Source organism: Rattus norvegicus, chromosome 2 (genome assembly GCF_036323735.1).
Source record: "Rattus norvegicus strain BN/NHsdMcwi chromosome 2, GRCr8, whole genome shotgun sequence".
Classification (NCBI taxonomy): Eukaryota; Metazoa; Chordata; class Mammalia; order Rodentia; family Muridae; genus Rattus; species Rattus norvegicus.
The window spans coordinates 7,784,192-7,808,424 of record NC_086020.1 but is presented as its reverse complement, the minus strand read 5'-3'; the positions used below and the strand labels follow the sequence as shown (position 1 = coordinate 7,808,424).

The following is a 24,233-nucleotide window of genomic DNA, read 5'->3' as shown; positions in this document are numbered from 1 at the left end:
AAATCTGTGCCTTCCACAAGATTAAGCTATGTTCTTTGAATATTTAAAATACCTGAAAAAACATTAACCTAAGTAATATTTAATATAAGCTATTAAAAAGCAGGATGTGCTTTACCTATAAACTTGAAAACATTCTCGGACATGTGTTGGACTTTCACCTAAATTAGGCATGAAGACTCTTCTTGCTGTGCTTCACCACACACTGAATAGTTTACCCACCTCCCTTCAAAATAGGTTTTCTCTCTGTGTAAGCAATTTCAATAAAATTGCAATAAAGGTTTAACATTTATAAATACTACGGGCTTTCACTGAGATACTAAAAGTCCCAATATACTCATTCCTTGGTTCTTCTCAAAATACTGACATTCTGAGTCTAGCAAAATATAATTTTAGTAACTCATCAGGAGAGAGTACATAAAATTGGCATATTTTTGATGGGTACACAAATTGAGAAAGCATCTTTCACAACTGTGCTATAGGAAATGGAAGGCATCTGGTATGACAGCATGGTCCAAAGTATGAACAAGAATCAGCAGAAAGGGCGGGTCCCCCCTCCCCCCTCCCTCCCTCCCTCGATTTCTTTCCTTCTGCACGTCAAAGCAGAACATTTGTAATAATAAAGGAGGAGGTACGGTTAAGTCTGTTAATGTTACGGAGAAGAGGAGACGTCGCTCGGGCGCAGGAGGCAGAGATGGCAGTTTGCTCATTTAAACCTTGGCTGTGGCTGCTGAATCTTTTCCCCAGCAGTCCAAAGCGGAGGGTTTTTTTTCTTAACTTTTGCTTAACATCTCTACCCAGTGTCAGAATGTAGGCACAGACGTTGTTGGGGCCTCATGTAGGGCTGGGGGTGGAGAAGTGGGGAGTGTGTTGGAGAACATGGCTAATGCCAGGAACAAGCAGAAAAGATGACAAATTTTCAGGAATTTGCCCAGTTTTACAATGAGCGGTACAATGGTGATCTGGATGCTGCTTTCCAACAGCTTTCACTGTCTCATCTCCTGTGTGTTCCCACCTATGCTGGTGACCAGTAAACAAAGTTACCTCTCCTGTCTCCTCCTCATGTCCATGTGCCCTGGAGATGAGAAGCTGAGAGACAAGAAAAGCCCCCAACTCCCACCCCAGACACATTTGGAAAGGCAGGATGCAGCAAACCTAAGCCTGCCCTGGGCACCTTAAAGAATTCAGTTCCAGGTTTCAATTCCCTTTCTTCTCTTTCCTATTTGGAGGTTGGTTCAGCTCCTTTCAGTTGAAGAAAAGGGTATTTAAAAGACTACAGGCTACTCTCTTCTTCATTGATCAGAGGATTTATGAAACATACCTGAATGGCATAGAGGTTCTCCAGTGCTCCGAGAAAAAGGCCCCACAAAGAGCAAAGGCTGGGGGTCGTGCCTGGGGACCTGGCCATCCCCTTAGAGCTCTTTACTTTGCCTACCCTCCACCGTTCACCCATTAATTTTTTTAGCTTTATTTCAAATGTAAAAGCATTCCTCTAAGGTCTATATTGAAATTCTGGTTCTTTGCACTGAAAAGCTTCTTTAGAAATATAAACGTCTAACATGGGACTTTTAAATGTGTAAGATGTGCAACAACGCATCAGAGACCAATTTAGAAATTAATACAGATGATCTGTGGTAGAATTGTGATGGTGTGTGTTGGGGGGGTGTTACAACACATGCAGGCTTGTATGGCTCTACTATTTAACAGCTGGAAGTCATCCCAAAACTTAAGGTTTAGAAAGATTCTGACCACTGACAACCACATACCTATCTGTGCTACTTACATACTGTCCTGGAAAAGTCACTTAACTTCTCCGGGTTTTAGCTTCTAATCTGTAAGTTGACAGGAACTTCTCCATCTTTGCAGTGAATATTATGCACCCACACATTATATTAGCATGGTCTCCAAAACAGCCTAGATTGTTCCTACACAAAAGTCATATTTGTGTTTTAAAAGAAAAGTTGATAGTTTCATAATGTTTTTGGTTTTTTAAAAGTGGAGGGGGCCCACACAAAGATGAATTCTGCACTCTGTTTTTTGCTTTGAAAATATCTTAGTTTAATGGGCTGCAAAATAACTTCATAAATTAACTTTCACTATAACATGATAGGTATCTTCCAAAATAATTCTATTAGTATGTGTGGCTCTAAAAGTTAGGAAAGATAAAATATCAAATCAATCTCTGAACCTTAATATAAACATGCACTAGAAACTCACTATTCCTGAACATATCTGGAATTAACTAAAACCAGAATGACAAATGACTGGGAATACCTGTGAGGGTCTTTTCTTAATTAAATCCTCTGAAGTGGGAAGACCCACTTCTAATCCAGATCTTGGAAGTGGGAAGAACCACCTTTAATCCACTTCTTTGAGATGAGGAAATCCACCTTAATCAGAACCACATCTTCTGCTGGCAGCCCATATAAGGACACAGAAAAAGGAAGTTGGATCTCTTTTTGACTGCTTGCTCTTACTCTTGCTAGCAAATCCATTCCTTCACTGGCATTAGAGCCAACTTCTTCAAGACTCGTGCACACTGTAGACACTGAGACATCCAACCTCTTGGACCTTCTATTAATAGGAAGCCATTGCTGGACTTGCTGGAGCACAGACTGTAAGCCTCCTTTATTCATTCTTTAAGTTCTGTCCAATACATATACTTAATTTTTAATCACCTTAAAAACACTTCCACTTGCTTTTGAATTTTAAAAAAGCAAAGAAAGAAAAGAGTTGTATTCAGGTCTATTTAAGACAATAAAGGGTAAAGTTGTTCGTGCTTTCTCTGTCAATGATGTGTATACCTCATCTGATATGACAAGCTGTGTCTGAAACGTCAAGTATTTGCTAGACAGAAAAAGTAATTAACTGATTTCTGTCCTACCCGCCCCCCCTAGAAACTACATTTTAAAAGTAATAGAAAAGCTATACAGTTTTTCTGAGCTCTTCTCTCGCATAATCGAGGGGTAAAATTTCAGCTAATGGTCGAATGTTTCTTTTCTGGCTAGCTATTTTTCTACTTACAGTAGTATCATTCACTTAACATGATCAAAACTACAGAGATGAGAGTGTAATAAGCTTAAGCAGCACTAAGAGAAAACAATTACCTTAGCTCCCTCATAGAATTGAATATTTGAAATATGAGGAACATTTATAAAAGGAAGATTCCCTCTTAAAAATAGGAGCAAGCACAGCCCTTGATGACTTAAAACTTCTATTAAAACAATGAAAAACAGGGCTGGAGAAATGGCTCAGTGGTAAAGAGCACCGACTGCTCTTTCTGAGGTCCTGAGTTCAAATCCCAGCAACCGCATGTGGCTCACAACCATCTGTAATGAGATCTGATGCCCTCTTCTGGTGTGTCTGAAGGCAGCTACAGTGTACTCATATACAATAAATAAAATCTTTAAAAAATTAAAAAAAAACAATGAAAAACAGAACAGAACAAAACAAACAAACAAACAAAAAAAACCCCAAAACCAAAAACGCTTGTATGAGTAGTGCTTCTGGTGACTACTAACTTTAGGCCATAGGGAATACATCTGCTTTATTCACTCGGATCCTGCCCTCTTCCTCCTCCCCCGAGAGAAGTGCAGTAGAAAGTTTCAAGAAGAGAATACCAAGAAGTTAGCAAATTTCTGCAATAAATCTTCATCTAAGCCATAACTTCATCTTTCCGCAATTCTATGCCCCCTGCTACAGACAGTGGCCCTTCAAACCGTTGCGATTTCCTTTCATAAACTTGTGTGTGTGTGTGTGGGGGGGGGTAGTTAGCTTTTTCTTTTGCCAAGAAAAATACTTCTTCGGGCATCTTTCAGCCAAAAAGCAGCCAAACTACCTTGAAACTTTTCTTTAGCTGTGTGTTAGCTACCCAAAGTGCTTTTGGCCACAGGTGTCATTATAACAAAGTCAAGTCAGGGTTCAAGTCTGAACTGTTAATACTAAACCCTAGCGAAAAGTCTTTGCTCCATTTCAGCTAGTTACTAGCCGCGCCCGCACACACGGACACACATGGACACACACGGACACACACACACACACACACACACACACACACACACACACACACACACACACACACACACACCCTGAAATTGGAGGCGTGGCCCTTAAGTTCGCCCGGTGGTTGGTCCTCTGGCACTCACCTGGCTGCAGTCAAGCTCTTCGCCCTTCTGCAGAGACTGGGGCTCGGCAGGACGCCGGGCCGGTTCTGCGGGAGGTGGCGCTGGTTCCAGTAACTGCTCCAGGCACGCGGTACCGGGCAGAGAGGAGCTCTTTTGGTGGCACAGGTGCGCCTCAGGACTCCCACGCCGTGTGCCCTCATCTCGGATGCGGTCCCCCCTCGGGGGCGGTTGGGGAGAAGAGGACAGGGAGGATGAGGCAGAAGAAGAAGGAGCTGAGTCCGGAGAGCGTCCGCCTGGAGGCGTCACTCCGACTGTCCCCGCGGCTGTAGAGGACCCTTTAGCCACCGGCAGCAGATGTTCCCGTAGGCGGCGGCGCAGCGTGGACCCCTGCTCTGCTCTGCCTGCTCCGCCAGGCTCCAGGGGCTCCGGTGAGGAGCAGCACAGGTTGGGCTGCGAGGAAGAGAACACTCGGTCCAGCACTTGCTTCCGCTTCTTGAAGCCGCTCCACCTGCTGCCAGTACTCCCCACGTCCTGCGTGGTCTTCGGGGGCGGCAGAGATGGGGTCGGAGTGGCCGCAGTGCGGCGCTCGGGGCCCCCAGCGCGCCCGCCTCCGCCGCCCTTGCCCTTGCCCACCCCCAGCTGCAGGTTCTTCCAGAGCCGGGCCTGGAAGGAGGGGGACACGGCCGGCTCGGGCTCGCCAGCCGCCGCACCCCGAGGCTCCATCCTCCAAGCTGGGCACCTCCGCTCCCCACCTACTGCTTCTCTTCCCTCTCGGGCTGAGCGTCCTCCGGGAGCGTGGAGGCGGCGGCGGCGGCCAGCACAGCAGCACAAGCCGGGAGCGTCCAGCGGCTTCAGGCCAGCTCAGAGCAAAGCGGCTGCGGAGGCCCTCCCGCCGCGGGGCGCCGCCGCCTCTGCCGGTCGCACCTGCCAGGCCCGGCTGGCGCCGTCACTGCGCGCCCCCGGCGTCTGCAAAGTTTTGAGCACTGAACTCCGCGGTTCCAGACCACTGAGCGCCCCCAGGCCGCACCCTGGCTCCCCCTCGGCCACCGCAGGAGCACGCAAACTGCACGCTGCCGGCACAGACTCCCAGCTGCACTGGGGACCACACCCGCGCCCTCAGGCCAGCACCTGTCAGCAGCAGAGGCGGCCGTCTCCAAACTGGGCGCGCACGCGGCTCACACGACTGGGCGCGTCCTGCCGTAGACGTCGGGGACCAGCAGCCTTGGCTAAACCTCCTGGGACCATTTTCTCCAGCTCCTAGGTAGGAGGGCACGCAAGTGCGAGATAGAGCTGCATAGGGCCGGGAACCCACTTGATCTGAGTGTGGATCTACAGTCGCACACACAGCTTGCTTTAGGACAGACGAAACCTGCTTGAGCGGATCAGAAGTGCATCCGAGTGAAGTGTACCTCTGCGTCCCTGGTGGGTCCCTCAGGGAACCAAGTATACATGCAGCAGGTAGCAAACCTCTCCAAATGCTGAGGCCAAATGTCATCTGGTTGGACAAATTGGGCACAAGAGGAGAGTTTGATTTCTTCTGTCTTGACTTCATCATCGTCCACACTCCACGCTCTTTGTAATAATAATCAGGAACAGTTCCCAGAACCTGATAAAAAGCTAACCCTTAAAGCAAGTCTCAGGGACAATTCACTTGGACAGAGATGGGAAAATTATTACTGCCTGTGACCCTATTCAGAACTCAGACTTATACTTTTAACTTGAGCAGATTTTTCTTTAGTTATTTCTTTCAGTTTGTTAGAGAACTGATTTTTTTTTAAAAGACCGTCTAGATTTTGCTTCTCCCCAAATCTATGCATCTAAGATCTTGTGACTCCATTAGCTCTAAAAGTGGCCGTCCCTCCTCCACTGCACCTTCCCTAGAAGCTTCAGCACAATACTGTTTGTTTTGTTTTCTTTGTTTTTAATCATTTTCAATCATTCCATTCACTTATGTCTCAAATGATGTCCCACTTCCAGATTAGCCCCCTCCACCAACCCCCATCCCATGATATCCCACTTCCCGGTTACCCCTCTAGGGCTTCCCCGCATCTGCCCTGCTCTTTGCCTGTAGGAGTGCTCCACCATCCATCCACGCTCTCTGCCCCACTGTTCCAGCATTCCCCAAGCCATTCTCTGCTACACATGTATCTGGATCCCTCCAGGTACACTCCTTGGTTGGTGATCTAGACTCTGAGAGAACTGGGTGGTCAGGCCAGCCTAAGTTGTTCTTCCAATGGGGTTGTAATCCCCCTCTGCTCCTCCAGTCTTTCTGCCAGCTCCATGTACCAGGGTCCCCAAGCTCAGTCTGACTCCAAGCAATCACATTGATCAGATGCTGGCATGACTTCCTCAAGAACCACAACTCTAGGTTCCTGTCAGCAAGAACAACAACAGTGTTGGGTTTGGTGTCTTCAGACATCCTGGATCCCCAGATAGGACAGTCCCTGGTTGACTCTTCCTTCAGTCTCTCTTCATTTTTTCATTCCTATTCTTACTTTGGACAGGAACTTTTCTGGGTTAAAAACTTTGAGATGGGTGGGTTGCCCCATCGATTGAACAGGGGCCACGCCTATCTATGGTAGGTGGTCTCAATAGGTCCTATCTACCCCCTTCTCTGTGCGCATTTTGGCTAAAGTCATCCCCACTGTGACCTGGGAACCTCATGTTTCCTTGGTATCTGGGACCCTCTGGTAGCTATCCCCAGTTCCTCATCCCCCCTGCTTCATATTTTTGTTCCACTTTCTGTACCTCTCTCACATCTCCTCCAATTCCTGATACTGTCACCCTTATTTCCTCCCCCTCCTTTCTCCCTCCCGTCCTCCTCTCCCTCCACCTCCCACAATTGATAACTTAGAGTAGGCATTCTCTTTTCTTTCTGGCCAGTGATTTGCCCTGAAGGTGTGGTCAGTCTGACTTAATTTTTCTTATCTAGCTAACATTTAGTGAGATCTACTATGTGGCAGATATTGGGATTAGCACTGGAGAAACAGTTGTGATCATGTAGGGGATCCTTGAGTTGGGTCCAGGAGAGTAAGACAATAAATAGAATTTTTAAAAGATATTTATATTTATAGATTTTTTAAAAGACTATATCTGGGTTGCTATAACACATCTCATTAAATTTGAGTTTCAAACAAATCACAATAATTTTTAGTATATGCACATCCCACATATTCCAGAGAGCAAAGACCAAAATGTTCTAGTTGTTTATCCAAAATCATATTTTACTAGGTATCTTATACTTTTGCTGAATCTAACAAGATTATATTTAGTGTAAAAAACAAAAAGTCTCTCCGAGAAGTCAAAGTTTGAGATGATACTATAAAGGGACAAAGAACCAGCCATTGAAAACTGAATATAGTGTTCCAGGCAGAAAAACAGCAGAAGTCAAAGCCCTGAGGGAGGGAGCAGCCTAAAGAGGCTTTTTTACAGAGAGACAGAAATTGTTCCAAAGAGGGTGAAGAAAGGTGGGAAGGGCTAGTCCATTTAGAATGCACAGTCTTCATAAGGTTAATCCCATTGAGGGATTTGAAGTTGCTGTAAATTCAATTGGGAACCATTTGGGTATACCCAACTCATGGTCCACAAACTGCATGCAATCCAAGATACCTATAAATGCACCCAACTTAAAAGAACTTTTAAAGTTGATTGCATGGTTCCTGACATGAACTTTGCAGGTGACAATGGTGTGTCCCAATGTCAAAAAGGTGGACATGTCTGCTAGAGTAGTTTTAAACATGGAAATCATGTGATTTACTATACTTCCTGGTGCCCTGTATATAATTGGGATTATTGTTTGAAGTTTATGAACATCATGCTTTGGGGGAAAGGCAAAAACAAGATTTCTAAGAGGTATCAGTTGAGGAAATGAAGGTGTAGGAAGTTCCCAGTGAATACTGATGGGCCACACCTCTGTACTGACTAAGTAAATGGCTACATGAGTCTCCACGTGAAATAGAAATGAATAGGGAGGCAAAGTTTAGAACAGAGGCAGAAGGAACACCCATTCAGAGCCTGCCCCACATGTGGCCCATATATATACAGCCACCCAATTAGATAAGATGGATGAAGCAAAGAAGTGCAGGCCAACAGGAACCGGATGTAGATCTCTCCTGAGACACAGCCAGAATACAGCAAATACAGAGGTGAATGCCAGCAGTAAACCACTGAACTGAGAACAGGACCCCCGTTGAAGGAATCAGAGAAAGAACTGGAAGAGCTTGAAGGGGCTCGAGACCCCATATGAACAACAATGTCAAGCAACCAGAGCTTCCAGGGACTAAGCCACTACCTAAAGACTATACATGGACTGACCCTGGACTCTGACCTCATAGGTAGCAATGAATATCCTAGTAAGAGCACCAGTGGAAGGGGAAGCTCTGGGTCCTGCTAAGACTGAACCCCCAGTGAATGTGATTGTTGGGGGGAGGGTGGTAATGGGGGAAGGATGGGGAGGAGAAGGGTTACGGGGATGTTGGCCCAGAAACCGGGAAGGGGAATAACAATCGAAATGTAAATAAGAAATACTCAAGTTAATAAAGATGGGGAAAAAAATCCAATTTAAAAAAAAAGAGAAATAAATACAGCCACATTCACATACACATATGTATGTACACATAAAACTGATGAAATCTGAGAGATCAGTGAGTTTTAACAGCTTCCATTTCCTAGGCTTGGTTTGTCCTATAGCTACCTATGACAGCACTAGGTGTAACTGAATGATGTTCACAAGGGAACATTTGAAACTTAATCTGAGTATTTTGAAATATAAAGTATATATTAAAAGTAAAAAGTAAAACTTTTTTTTACTGCTGACTGTTTGTACTTTCACAAACCATTAAAGTTTCAGTAGAGGCAGAGGTAGAAGAGGAGGATAAATCACTAATGATAGTAAGAATAAGAGCAGCTACCACTTACCAAAACTTCATGCAATTGTCAACTCTATACAATATAAAGTGGTTACTTTATAGTTATGGCCTTTAAATAGTACATGTAGTGGACGCTGTCGGTATGTTTTTCTATTTTTTCTTCAATCTATTCTTATCTTTACCTATAGTGGAGAAGACTAGGCAGCTCATGGCTGCTAAGGAACAGACTCACTCTCCTTTGGGAACATGGTTATTGTTAAGCCTAGGTAAAGTGTTAACGCCTAAATAACTGTTTCCTTTCTAGCCTATCATTATAAGGAAACTTTCTCATGTTTCTAGCTAACCTTCTCATGCTCAAATTGATTACATAGTCTGTTCTGTTCTGTGCTTTGGAAAGCAATCATGATAAAAGTCAGTAGAACTGCTTTGTATCGTTACCCACAATAAGCTTGGACCTGAACCAACCACCCAGCAGCAGCTTCTGCACCTATGTATAAGCTTTTATGGTATAAGCTGTCCCTGCGATGGATCCCAGTATAACAGAAACACCTTCACCAATATAAGAAAATATTTGGAGTAAGACTTGCATTTTGAGTACTGGTCAAGTAAAGTTTAAGTTCCCAAACCTCCCTGGGAACTGGAAGAAAAAAGGGGGGGGCAGCATGTCTGTGGGCACCTGACATCCTGGCTGGAAAGTTAAGACATGAATGTTAAACAAGTCCCATCTTGGTAGACAAGTTAGGAACATTAGAGAAGGCAAGTCCCCTGCCACCATTGAATACCCCAACCAGTGGGAGCAGGATAATTATACAAGCAAGACATGTTCCTAAGAAAATCCCCCTATCCCTAAATCCTGATTGGTGGACTAACTTGACACAGATGTTTGTAGATCTCAGGCTTTAAAAGCCCTGTAGGACCTTAACTTGGTGTCATAGTTCAGTTCCCAAATCTGGACCATGGCCCTGGTCAATCAGTTCTGGGAGCATGCTCAGTAAGATATATACTAGTATATTGCTCATACAACAGTGGCTAGCCTTACACCCATGCCCATGTGGATAGCAGTAGTTGGGATTAGGGAGTTTGTAATGATTTGTATATGCCTGGCCCAGGGAGTGGCACTATTTGGAGGTGTGGCCTTGTGGGAGTAGGCGTGTCATTGTGGGCATGGGCTTTAAGACCCTCTTCCTAGCTTCCTGGAAGTCAGCCTTCCACTAGCAGCCTTCAGATGCAGATGTAGAACTCTCAGCTCTGTCTGCACCATGCCTGCCTGGATGCTGCCATGCTCTCCACTTGATAATGGATGGAACCCCTAAACCTGTAAGCTAGAACCGATTAAATGTTGTCCTTTATTAAACTTGCATTAATCATGGTGTCTGTTCACAGAAGTAAAGCCCTAACTAAGTTAGAGTTATAAATAAGATTTTTTTAAAGAACATGAAGTTGGGATAACAACATGGTCTAAGGCACTAGAGGGAGCTGGAGGGGGCTGGTGGTGGAAGACTATGATTAAAATGTATTGTATAAATATGTGGAATTTGGAAATGATACATTTAAAATATTTTAAAAATGCTTTGATTGAATTCTGTATATATATATATATGTATACATGTACATGTACATATACATACATGTACTTCTATGTGTACATATATATAACACTTCTCTAGAGATATAAATTCTTTCACATGGTTTGAAAGAACATGTACAACTTTCTGAAGTACCTGAAACAGACTATAAAAAGTCCTTTACAACCTAAATAGCATATAATGTCTTATTATATTAGGAGATGATACTAGCAAAAAAATCAATAGCATGAACAGAAAGTGAGGAGCTCCATAAATAGAGTGCTTGTTGAACAAGCATGAGGACCTGAGTTCAGATTCCCAGCACTCACATGAAAATCCTGATGTGGCAATAAGTACTTGTGTGGGAGGCAGGCTGTGAAAGGTACCCTGATTTTTGGTCGAGATAGTTCGAATCCCCATGGACCCTTAAAAGGTACGGCAGGTGCACTCCCAGTCTCTTAGATAAAGACATCCCCCCACAGACGTCTGTAGAAAGGTTTGAGACAGACCAGTCACATAGGGCATTGCCCCCAAGCCCCTCCTCCACAAGCCCTCCTCCACAGGTGAACATGTGACCACACAGGTCATGTAGGCTCAAGACAGATCAGTTATAGAACAGGACCACACCCCTGAATATGTAGGTGAGGTCTTCCCAATCTCTCAGGCCAAAACAGTAGGAAGCACCTGCTGTCAGACACTGACCCACCCAAAAAACTGTATTTAAGAGTCTTGTTCAAAATTAAAGGTGTGCAGGAACTATTCCATCATCTGAAAGATTCTGTCATAAGAGCTGTAACACAGCTGCTTGGGGAAGAGATCTGCTCTCATGAAATTGCCTCCAGAAGCTCCCCTGGATCCCTCACCAGCTAGTCAGTCTCTGCTGGCTCAGCCTGGTCCAAGCAACCAAAGTGGTAGAGGCAGAAAGGACTGGCAGCGGGGGCAGTGAAAATTGTTTCTGCCCGAGTTCTCTCCCCCTCACCCAAACCCCTGTACCTAGCTGGGTGAGAGATCACTGTGAAAAGCCACCCGGTGGCAGAGTCTTATATACTTGTAATCCCAGAGCCAGCCAATCTTGCTAGTCAGTGAGCTTCTGTTTCAGTGAGAGACTGTCTCTAGGAGGTAGAAAGCAATGAAGAAGGATACCTAAAGTTAATCTCTGACTTACACATGGGCATGCTCAACTACACGCACATATGCACATGCACACACATGCCAGGTATATGCATACACATATACCACAAACAATAAAATAGAAAAAGAATGGCATACATTGACCATTGATGAAATAAATGGGTATGGAGAGAAGAGAATCACTCTTAAATAATGAAGATTTTTTTATATCATACTTGAGAAATCATGTAAGTTATGATCTATTGTAGGTCATAGAATACACAGAGGAAAAGACTGTCCTCAGGGGGGAGAAAACAGCAAAATATAGGCTGCATAAAAAGACTTCAATGACTATTTCATATTGATTTTATTATTGCATTTTAAATGTTGATAGGACATTTGTTCTGGAGTATTATTAAATGAGTATATGCATCCAATCTGGACAGAAAACTTGGAATGTACTTTAAGAAAAAAGCCAAGTACAGACTCTAAAGGATTTCCCCCTACCCCCCAGGAAGAGAGTATTCATTGTAAAGAGGCTAAGGCAGAAACATGTTCCTCTTGAGGTAGAAGCTTTAAGAAGAGAAGATACTGCATTAATGACTCAGGGCTCAACTGTGTAGGACTCCAGGCAGCAATGAGGGCTTTAGGTAAAATAGGAAGCTGTCATAGTCTGTTGAAGAGTTTCTCTTTAAGCCAACTGCATTTAAGAGACTGGTTGTGGCATCTGTACCTACAGTAGAGTTCAGACTTAGGGCACCATCAAGATGAGACAAGACAAGGAACTTCAGCTGAGGTAGAAGGGAAGGTGAACACAGTTATGGTCTAGATCAGTGGTTCTCAACTCCTGGAGTGCAGTCACTTGGGGCCAGGGGAGCAGGTCGTTAATCCTTTCACATAGTTTGCCTAAGGCTATTGGAAAACACAGATATTTACATTATGAATCATAACAGTAGCAAAATTACAGTTATGAAGTAACAACAAAAATAATTTTATGATTGGAGGTCACCACAATAGAAGATCTGTACTAAAGAGGCCCAACATTAGGAAGGTTGAGGACCATTTTTGTTTGGGATTGGCTCAAATGCTTTGATTTAATTGGGAATCTGTATGTCAAAATACTGAAGTTCCTTGTCCCCAGTTGGATTTTGATTGATCAACAGATACGCCAGTGTCTAATGGTTGGGCAAAGGGAGACAGGACAGGACCTATAGAATTGCACAGGAGAGGAACTGAGAAAAAGGAGAGTGGGAACATCATGACTTGGGGGAGAGAGACAGATGGATGCAGTAGCTGCAGGAGAGATAGCCAACCAGCCATGTGATATTTCAGTTAAGTAGCCACTAGCCAATTCCTCTTGGGTCTAGAGTATCAGGAGGAGGATTAAAAAGGCCCAGACTTAAAGGACACTGTCATTAGGACAAAACAGCAACCAACAGAGTGGGAAAAGACCTTTACCAATCCTACATCTGATAGAGGTCTAATATCCAATACATACAAAGTACTCAAGAAGTTAGACTCCAGAGAAGCAAATAACCCTATTAAAAAAGGGGGGTATACAGAGCTAAACAAAGAATTCTCAGCTGAGGAATATCAAATGGCTGAGGAGCACCTAAAGAAATTTTCAACATCCTTAGTCATCAGGGAAATGCAAATCAAAACAACCATGAGATTCCACCTCCTACCAGTCAAAATGGCTAAGAGGAAATACTCAGGTGACAATAGATGCTGGTGAGGATGTGGAAAAAGAGGAACACTCCTCCATTGTTGGTGGGATTGCAAACTAGTACAACCACTCTGGAAAACAGGCTGGAGGTTCCTCAGAAAATTGGACATCCACTACCTTAGGACCCAGCTATACCACTCCTGGGCATATACCCAACAGATGCTACAATGTATAACAAGGACACATGTTCCACTATGTTCATAGCAGCCTTATTTATAATAGCCAGAAGCTGGAAAGAACCCAGATGCCCTTCAACAGAGGAATGGATACAGAAAATGTGGTACATCTACACAATGGAATACTACTCAGCTATTAAAAACAATGACTTTGTGAAATTCAAAGCCAAATGGATGGAACTAGAAAATACCATCCTGAGTGAAGTAACCCAATCACAATAAAACACACATGGTATGCATTCTCTTATAAGTGGATATTAGCCCAAAAGCTCAAATTACCAAGATACAATCCACAAATCACATGAAGCTCAAGAAGAAGGATGACTTCAAGAAGTGTGGATGCTTCAGTCCTTCTTAGAAGAGGGATCAAAATATTCATAGGAGAAGATATGAGACAAAGTTTGGAGCAGAGACTGAAGGAATGGCCATTCAGAGCCTGCCCCATCTAGGAATCCAGCTCATATACATACAGCCACCAAACCCAGACAATATTGTAGATATCAAGAAGTGACAAGAGCCTGATATAGGCATCTCCTGAAAGGCTCTGCCAGAGTATGACAAATACAGAGGCAAATGCTCATAGCCAACCATTGAACTGAGAACAAGGTCCCCATTGAAGGAGTTAGAGAAAGGATTGAAGGAGCTGAAGGGGTTTGCATCCCTATAAAAACAATAATACTTACCAACCAGAGCTCCCAGGGACTAAAACACCGTCCAAAGAGTACACATGAACAGACCCATGGCTCTAGCTGCATATTTAACAGAAGATGGCCATGTTTGGCACCAATAGGAGGAAAAGCCCTTAGACCTGCCAAGGCTGTGCCTCCTCCCCCCCAGTGCAGGAGAATGTCAGAGCAGGGAGGCAGGAAGGAGTGGGTGGATGGGTAGGGGAACACCCTCATAGAAGAAGGGGGAAGAGAGATGGGAAAGGGGGTTTATGGGCAGGAAACCAGGAGTGGGGATAACATTTGAAATGTAAATTTTAAAAATCCAATAAATGTTAAAAAGGAAAAAGAAAGAGAGAGAGAAAGAGAGAAAGAAAGGAAAAAAAGAAAGAAGGAAGGAAGGAAGGAAAGAAGGAAAGGAAGAAAGAAAAAGTTTTAGCCTTTCAGTAGCCAATGCATTCCAAAAATAAGCTAATGTGTGTGTTTGACTTTCATTCATGATCCAAAGAGCTGCTGGGCAGGTGACTGAAAGTGTACAACCTGCCAAGAACATCTGGCAGGATTTTCCAGTTTAGACACAGGATAATCAAGCATAATGCTGAACATTTTGCATTACTTACTGTCTATACTTCCCCAAGCAACACCATTTCATAGATTAAGAATCTAAGTCTGGGTCTTGCATAGGACTTGTCTGGCTACTCTGAGTAATAATCAGATCTGACAACAGAAATTCCCCAACCCATGGGATTCTAAAGCTGCATGACTTGATGAACTTTAAAACACATGCACATATGGAAGGAACAAGAAAAACACAAGAAAGCCTCCAAAATTAAACTGACTCATGCCTGTGCTAGTTGAGCAAAAAGGCCACCTTGAATAGAATCAAATATTCAGTAAGACCAAAGATGTAAATCCAAGCATAACAAACAACATTCTGAGGCTAATTGAGTTTAGGGCCTCTTTAAATGTCACTTAAGGAATCCTTTTGTCAGAGGAGCCCTGGCTGTGGTCCCAGCTCCCATAACTGGGCATCATGTCTTTAAACCATTCCAATCCCAGTATCTATCACCTATCCAGCACTTCCTGAGGCTCCAATTCACAGACAAATGTAAGCATCACTATTGATGTTTTGGATGCAAGCCTTAGGCTTTAGTGGCTGATCTGTCTCCAACCCATAGCGCCTAGCCTTGCTAAAAAAAGACACTTTATAATCACTTCCTGAACATAAGCAAGAAAAACTGACAGGCTGAGTAGTTCTGTTTCACATGGAAACTTTATAGAAAGATACGTTTTGAATGTTTCAAAACAAATAACTCACCTCACAATTTGGCAATTTAGGATGGCTGCTTACTATACAATAACTAAACGAAACGAATTCATGTTCCAATATAAACTAGTTCCTGCTTTTCTCTTCCATTGAAGTTTTCTCAGCAGAAGCCTCAAGTGTAGTTGAATCTTTAACCTCAGAAGAGCTATTTCTATATCTTCTATTTAATCTAAGACAATTCACATTTTCTTCTTGATTAACATGATTTTTAAAAACAATTTCTAGAGTCCTAAACATAGTAAACACTGAAATTTTATATATGCAGTTCTTTGGAATATCTATCTGGTTAGAAGTAGGAAGAACCTGAAATTGTATCTGCATAATCTTAAAGAAAAAAAATCAATTTTCCACTTTCAAGAAGAAACTAACTAAAACTAACCCATCTCTACTTTCAGAAGACATGAGTATCTGCCTTTGCATTGCTACCAAGTGTTCTGTAACTGCAGACAGTTCTTGGGGGCCTCATAGTTTTTAAATCATAAAGAAGTTACTATTTACCTTTGTTGGGTGACTTTTCCTGGAGAGATGTGCCAAATGTGTATTCATAAGATAGGGTATATATAACACAGCAATGAGATGATCCCTACAAGTCTAGCTTAGTGATGTGATGTGTTTACTAGAGTTACTTACAGAAGTATGGGTTATGCAAAAGCAGCTGAATTTCTGGAAAACCCACCACAACATAAGTGTTGACTCACCAAACCACTATGCTGGAAGGTCAGCCCCGGTGGGTGTCTTCTTTCTTGTCAGTTCTTCTTGAGGCAGCAGAAGGAAAGACAGTCAGAATAGGGTAAAAGCCTAACGAGATGGGGGTAAAACTTTGTCTTATGAGATATTTAGGGTTGCTGTATAGTATTAGAAAGTTTACTCATCTAACTCTTAGTTACTATGCACTGTAACTGGCCTGCCTTCTGTGTTCCTCTGAGGCCAGAAACTGCAGTCTTTGGCACTTAGCACCTCATGCTAAAACAGTAGATTAAGTAAAGGACAAATTGCTAGAGCCTTTTCCCTTTTGTCCAGATACCTCTTGCTTGTCTGGCTAGGGGAAAGTTTGGAGCAATAAACTTCCATTGAACCAGGAGAAGAGAATAGCACTCACAGAAGGAACAACTTTTATATAAGCAAATATGAATAAACCACATAAATTCATATACGGATTCACATATGCGCTTTTTTTTTTAATTTCTTTTTTTCGGAGCTGGGGACTGAACCCAGGGCCTTGCGCTTCCTAGGCGAGCGCTCTACCACTGAGCCAAATCCCCAACCCCCACATATGCGCTTTTATACAACTCCATTCTAAGCAGTTAGGTGCCGCTTGCATGCATTCTCACAATTACATTCTTACACACACATGCATATGTTCTCACAATTACATTCTTACACACATCCATACTTACATATGCATATGAAGCAAGACCAAACACTGGTACAGAAAGAACTCACTCAGTCTGGATGAAAAATGAGCTCCATTCTTTATTGCATAGAGAAAGAAAAAGCTTCTTCACTTTTAATGCTAAACGAATTAAACCCAAGTCTATAAGAAAAAAGCTTGTTCTTTTTAATAAGACTAATCCCTTCTTCTTATTAAGATAGGACCTGTTATGTTCTTTGGAATCATCAGAACCCAGTTCTCCTACTACATCAAGTCCTGGATACCTGATCAAACCTGAAAAGCAAGGTTTGGAGGTAAAATCATATCTCATGATGATAATAGAGGAATTTAAGAAAGACATGAATAACTCCCTTAAAGAAATACAGGAGAACACAACCAAACTGAAAATGAACAAAACCATCCAGGATCTAAAATTGGAAATGTAAACAATAAAGAAATCACAAAAGAAGACAACCCTGGAGAAAGAAAACATAGGAAAGAGATGAGGAACCATAGAAGGAAGCATCACCAACAGACTACAAGAGATAGAAGAGAGAATCTCAGGTGCAAAAGATACCATAGAAAAGTTTAACACAATTGGCAAAGAAAATGAAAAACACAAAAAGCTCTTAATCTAAAACATCCAAGAAATCCAGGATACAATGAGAAGATCAAACTCCAGACAAATAGGCATAGAAGAAAGTGAAGACTCCAAACTTAAAGGGCCAGTAAGTATCTTCAACAAATTTATAGAAGAAAAATTCCCTAACCTAAAGAAAAAGATATCCATAAACATACAAGAAGTCTACAGAACTCCAAATAGATTGTACCAGAAAGGGATTTCCTCCCATTGCATAATAATCAAAACGCCAAATGCACAAAACAAAGAAAGAATAAAACAGTGAAAGAAAAAGGTCAAATAACATATAAAGGCAAACCTATAGTAATTACACCAGACTTCTCACCAGAGACTATGAAATGAAGAAGTTCCAAGACAGATATCATGCAGATCTTAAGAGAAGACAAATGCCAGCCCAGGCTACTATATCCACCAAAACTCTCAATTAACATAGATGGGGAAACCAAGATATTCCATGACAAAACCAAATTTACACAATATCTTTCCACAAATCCAGCCCCACAAAGGATAATAGATCGAAAACTCCAAAACAAGGAAGGAAACTACACCTTAGAAAATATAAAAAAGTAATCTTGCAACAAATCCAAAGGAAGAGAGCCACACAAATATAATTCCACTTCTAACAACGAAAATAACAGGAAACAACAAATCATATTTTTTAATATCTCTTAACATCAATGGACTCAATTCCCCAATAAAATTACATAGACTAACAGACTGGATATGTAAACAGGACCCAGCATTTATTTTGCTGCATACAGGAAACACACATCAGTGACAAAGACAAACACTACCTCAGAGTAAAAGGTTGGAAAACAATTTTCCAAACAAATGGTCCAAAGGAATAAGCTGGGATAGGAATTCGTGTATCAAATAAAATCAACTTTCAACCAAAAGTTATAAAAAAAGATAAGGAAGGTCACATCATATACATCAAAGGAAAAATCCATCAAGATGAACTCTTAATCCTAAATATCTATGCTCAAATGCAGGGCACCAACATTCATAAAAGAAACTTTACTAAAACACACATTAAACCTCACACAATAATAATAGGAGATTTCAGCACTCCTCTCCCATAAATGGACAGATCATGGAAAGAGAAATTAAACAGAGACATGGATAAACTAACAAAAGTTATGAACCAAATGGACTTCACAGTTATTTATACAACATTTCATCCTAAAACAAAAGGACGTAACTTCTTCTCAGTACCTCATGGCACCTTCTCCAAAATTATCCATATAATCAGTCACAAATCAGGCCTCAACAGATACAAGAAGATTGAAATAATCCCATGCATCCTATCAGGTCATCATGGACTACGGCTGGTCTTCAATAACATCAAAACTGACAGAAAGCCCACATATCCATGAAAGCTGAACAATGCTCTACTCAATGATAACTTGGTCAAGGAAGAAATAAAGAAAGAAATTCAAGACTTTTTAGAATTTAATGATAATGAAGGCACAACATACCCAAACTTATGGGACACAATGAAAGCACTGCTAACAGGAAAACTCATAACTCTGAGTGCCTCCAAAAAGAAACTGGAGAGAGCATATCTTAGCAGCATGACAGCAAACCTAAAAGCTCTAGAACAAAAAGAAGTAAATACACTCAAGAAGAGTAGATGGCAGGAAATAATCAAACTGAGGGCTGAAATCTACCAAGTAGAAACAAAAAGGACTATACAAAGAATCAACAGAACCAAAACTTGGTTCTTTGAGAAAATCAACAAGATAGGTAAACCCTTAGCGAGACTAACCAGAGGACACAGAGACAGGATTCAAATTAACAAAATCAAAAGTAAAAAGGGAGACATAACCACAAAATCTGAGGAAATTAAAAAAATCATAAGATCCTATGTTCAACAAAACTGGAAAATGTGGATGAAACAGAAAATTTTCTAGACTGATACCAGGTAACAAAGTTAAATTAGGATCAGATAAACCATCTAAACAGTCCCATAACTCCTAAATAAATAGAATCAGTGGATAAAAGTCTCCAAATTAAAAAAGCCCATGACCAATAGATTTAGTGCTGAATTTTATCAGGTCTTCATTGAAGATCTAATATCAATACTGTCTAAACTATTCCACAAAGTAGAAGCAGATGGAACACTACCCAATTCCTTCTATGAAACCACATTTACACTTATACCTAAACAAAGGAGAACCTCAAACCAATTGCACTTACGAATATCATCACAGAAATACTGAATCCAAAGACTGAATCTCAAAAACTGAATCCAAGAACTCATCACAACAATCATCCATCATGATCAAGTAGGCTTCATCCCAGGGATGCAGGAATGGTTCAATTTATGGAAATCCATCAACGTAATCTACTATATAAACAAACTCAAAGATAAGAACCACATGATCATCTCTTTAGAAGCTGAGAAAGTAGTTGACAAAATTCAACACCCCTTCATGATAAAAGTCTTGGAAAGATCAGGAATTCAAGGCCCATACCTAAACATAGTGAAAGCAATATACAGCAAACCAGTAGCCAAGATCAAACTAAATGGAGAGAAACTTGAAGCAATACCACTAAAATCAGGGACTAGACAAGACATCTCACTCTCTCCTTACTTATTCAATATAGTACTTGAAGTCCTAGCCAGAGCAATCAGAAAACAAAATGTCAAAAGGATACATATTGTGAAAGGTAAAGTCAAAATATCACTCTTTGCAGATGATATGACAGTATACTTAAGTGATCCCAAAAGTTCCACGAGAGATCTACCAAGCCTGAAAAACAACTTCAGCAAAGCGGCTAGATAGAAAATTAACTCAAACAAATTTGTACCCTTCCTCTATTCAAAGAATAAACAGGCTGAGAAAGAATTTAGGGAAAAGACAACCTTCACAACAGTCACAAATAACATAAAATACTTGATGTTACTCAAGCAAGTGAAATATCTCTATGACAAGAACTTCAAATCTCTGTAGAAAGAAATTGAAGAAGACCTCAGAAGATGGAAAGACCTCCCATGCTCATGGATTAGCAGGATTAATATAGTAAAAATGGCCAATTTGCCAAAAGCAATCTTCAGATTCAATGCAATCCCCATCAAAATTTTGACTCATTTCTTAATAGAGTTAGAAAGAGCCTTTTGCAAATTCATTTGGAATAGCAAAAAACATAGGATAAAGAGAACTATACTCGGGAAACAGCGTTGCAGATCTTCCTGATTGCTGCCGCCGCGCAGAGCTCATAGGTAGCACCCGAGGAGCAAACTTGAGCCTCGGGACCACAGGTAAGACCAACTTTTCTGCTGCAAGAGACCTGCCTGGTGAACTCAGGACACACAGAGGCAAAATTCCTCTAGGATCGGGCACTTCCTGTGTTTACCGGGAGTCCCAAACCCAAGGACCCCGGCCTGCAGAAGCTCTCTGCTCCCAAATCCCGTGGGAGAGAGACCTCACCGCCTGGTCAGGTGGGCACTCCTGAGGCTGCAGAGCGGAAGAGACCACCAACACTGCCCACCCCTGCTCACATCCCTGGCCCAAGAGGAAACTGTATACGGCCTCTGGGTTCCCGTGGGGGAGGGCCCAGGAGTGGCAGGACCCCTGCACCTGAGACACCGCCAGAACGTGAAGGGACAGACCAGATAAACAGTTCTCTGAAGCCAAATCCCATGGGAGGGAGAGCTAAACCTACAGAGAAGCAGACACGCCTGGGAAACCAGAAGAGACTGCACTCTGCACACATCTCTGACGCCAGAGGAAAACACCAAACGCCATCTGGAACCCTGGTGCACGGAGGCCCCGGAAACGGCGGCACAGATCTTCCTGGTTGCTGCCCCCGTGGACAGCTCCTAAGAAACACCCCACGAGCAAACTTGAACTTCGGGACCACAGGTAAGACAAATCTTCCTGCTCCAAAAGACCTGCCTGGTGAACTCAAGACACAGGCCCACAGGAACAGCTGAAGGCCTGTAGATAGGAAAAACTACACGCCCGAAAGCAGAACACTCTGTCCCCATAACTAGCTGAAAGAAAACAGGAAAACAGGTCTACAGCACTCCTGACACACAGGCTTATAGGACAGTCTAGCCACTGTCAGAAATAGCAGAACAAAGTAACACTAGAGATAATCTGATGGCGAGAGGCAAGCGCAGGAACCCAAGCAACAGAAACCAAGGCTACATGGCATCATCGGAGCCCAATTCTCCCACCAAAGTAAACACGGAATATCCAAACACACCAGAAAACCAAGATCTAGTTTCAAAATGATATTTGATCAGGATGCTGGAGGACTTCAAGAAAGATGTGAAGAACTCCCTTAGAGAACAAGTAGAAGCCTACAGAGAGGAATCGCAAAAATCCCTGAAACAATTCCAGGAAATCATAAATAAACAAGTAGAAGCCCATAGAGAGGAGTCACAAAAATCCCTGAAAGAATTCCAGGAAATCATAAATAAACAAGTAGAAGCCCATAGAGAGGAGTCACAAAAATCCTGGAAAGAATTCCAGGAAAACACAATCAAACAATTGAAGGAATTAAAAATGGAAATAGAAGCAATCAAGAAAGAACACATGGAAATAACCCTGGATATAGAAAACCAAAAGAAGAGACAAGGAGCTGTAGATACGAGCTTCACCAACAGAATACAAGATGTGGAAGAGAGAATCTCAGGAGCAGAAGATTCCATAGAAATCATTGACTCAACTGTCAAAGATAATGTAAACCGGAAAAAGCTACTGGTCCAAAACATACAGGAAATCCAGGACTCAATGAGAAGATCAAATCTAAGGATAATAGGTATAGAGGAGAGTGAAGACTCCCAGCTCAAAGGACAAGTAAATATCTTCAACAAAATCATAGAAGAAAACTTCCCTAACCTAAAGAAAGAGATACCTATAGGCATACAAGAAGCCTACAGAACTCCAAATAGATTGGACCAGAAAAGGAACACCTCCCGTCACATAATAGTCAAAACACCAAACTCACAAAATAAAGAAAGAATATTAAAAGCAGTAAGGGAAAAAGGTCAAGTAACATATAAAGGCAGACCTATCAGAATTACACCAGACTTTTCGCCAGAAACTGTGAAAGCCAGATCCTGGACAGATGTCATACAGACCCTAAGAGAACACAAATGCCAGCCCAGGTTACTGTATCCTGCAAAACTCTCAATTAACATAGATGGAGAAACCAAGATATTCCATGACAAAACCAAATTTACACAATATCTTTCTACAAATTCAGCACTACAAAGGATAATAAATGGTAAAGCCCAACATAAGGAGGCAAGCTATACCCTAGAAGAAGCAAGAAACTAGAAACTAATCGTCTTGGCAACAAAACAAAGAGAAGAAAAGCACACAAACATAACCTCAATCTAAATATGAATATAACAGGAAGCACTAATCACTATTCCTTAATATCTCTCAACATCAATGGCCTCAACTCCCCAATAAAAAGACATAGATTAATAAACTGGATATGCAACAAGGACCCTGCATTCTGTTGCCTACAGGAAACACACCTCAGAGACAAAGACAGACACTACCTCAGAGTGAAAGGATGGAAAACAACTTTCCAAGCAAATGGTCAGAAGAAGCAAGCTGGGATAGCCATTCTAATATCAAATAAAATCAATTTTCAACTAAAATTCATGAAAAAAGATAAGGAAGGACACTTCATATTCATCAAAGGAAAAATCCAGCAAGATGAACTCTCAATCCTAAATATCTATGCCCCAAATAAAAGGGCACCTACTTACGTAAAAGAAACCTTACTAAAGCTCAAAACACACATTGCACCTCACACAATAATAGTAGGAGATTTCAAAACCCCGCTCTCATCAATGGACAGATCCTGGAAACAGAAATTAAACAGAGACCTAGACAGACTAAGAGAATTCATGAGCCAAATGGTCTTAACGGATATTTATAGAACATTCTACCCTAAAGCAAAAGGATATACCTTCTTCTCAGCTCCTCATGGTACTTTCTCCAAAATTGACCATATAATTGGTCAAAAAACCGGCCCCAACAGATACAGAAAGATAGAAATAATCCCATGCCTGCTATCAGACCACCGTGGCCTAAAGCTGGTCTTCAATAACAATAAGGGAAGAATGCACACAAATTCGTGGAAATTGAACAATGCTCTACTCAATGATAACCTGGTCAAGGAAGAAATAAAGAAAGAAATTAAAGACTTTCTAGAATTTAATGAAAATGAAGGTACAACATACCCAAACTTATGGGACACAATGAAAGCTGTGCTAAGAGGAAAACTCATAGCGCTGAGTGCCTGCAGAAAGAAACAGGAAAGAGCATATATCAGCAGCTTGACAGCACACCTAAAAGCTCTAGAACAAAAAGAAGCAAATACACCCAGGAGGAGTAGAAGGCAGGAAATAATCAAACTCAGAGCTGAAATCAACCAAGTAGAAACAAAAAGGACCATAGAAAGAATCAACAGAACCAAAAGTTGGTTCTTTGAGAAAATCAACAAGATAGATAAACCCTTTGCCAGACTAATGAGAGGACACACAGAGTGTATCCAAATTAACAAAATCAGAAATGAAAAGGGAGACATAACTACAGATTCAGAGGAAATTCAAAAAATCATCAGATATTACTATAAAAGCCTATACTCAACAAAACTTGAAAATCTGCAGGAAATGGACAATTTCCTAGA

General features: G+C 41.8%; 1 protein-coding gene across 8 annotated transcripts in view; it reads right to left on the bottom strand.

Annotated features, from left to right (window-relative positions):
* Mctp1 (multiple C2 and transmembrane domain containing 1) overlaps nucleotides 1–9,457 on the bottom strand; it is a 694,629-nt gene extending 685,172 nt beyond the window's left edge. For 7 of the 8 annotated variants that reach the window (XM_039102152.2, XM_039102154.2, XM_063281693.1 and 4 more), the window contains exon 1: nucleotides 4,143–9,457. In XM_039102152.2, coding sequence (XP_038958080.1) covers nucleotides 4,143–4,844 — 702 coding nt within the window. In that variant the 5' untranslated portion in view covers nucleotides 4,845–9,457. The remainder of the gene's footprint in view (nucleotides 1–4,142) is intronic. The other variant, NM_001376934.1, reaches the window with a different exon arrangement.
* Between the last annotated feature and the right edge of the window lie 14,776 nt (nucleotides 9,458–24,233).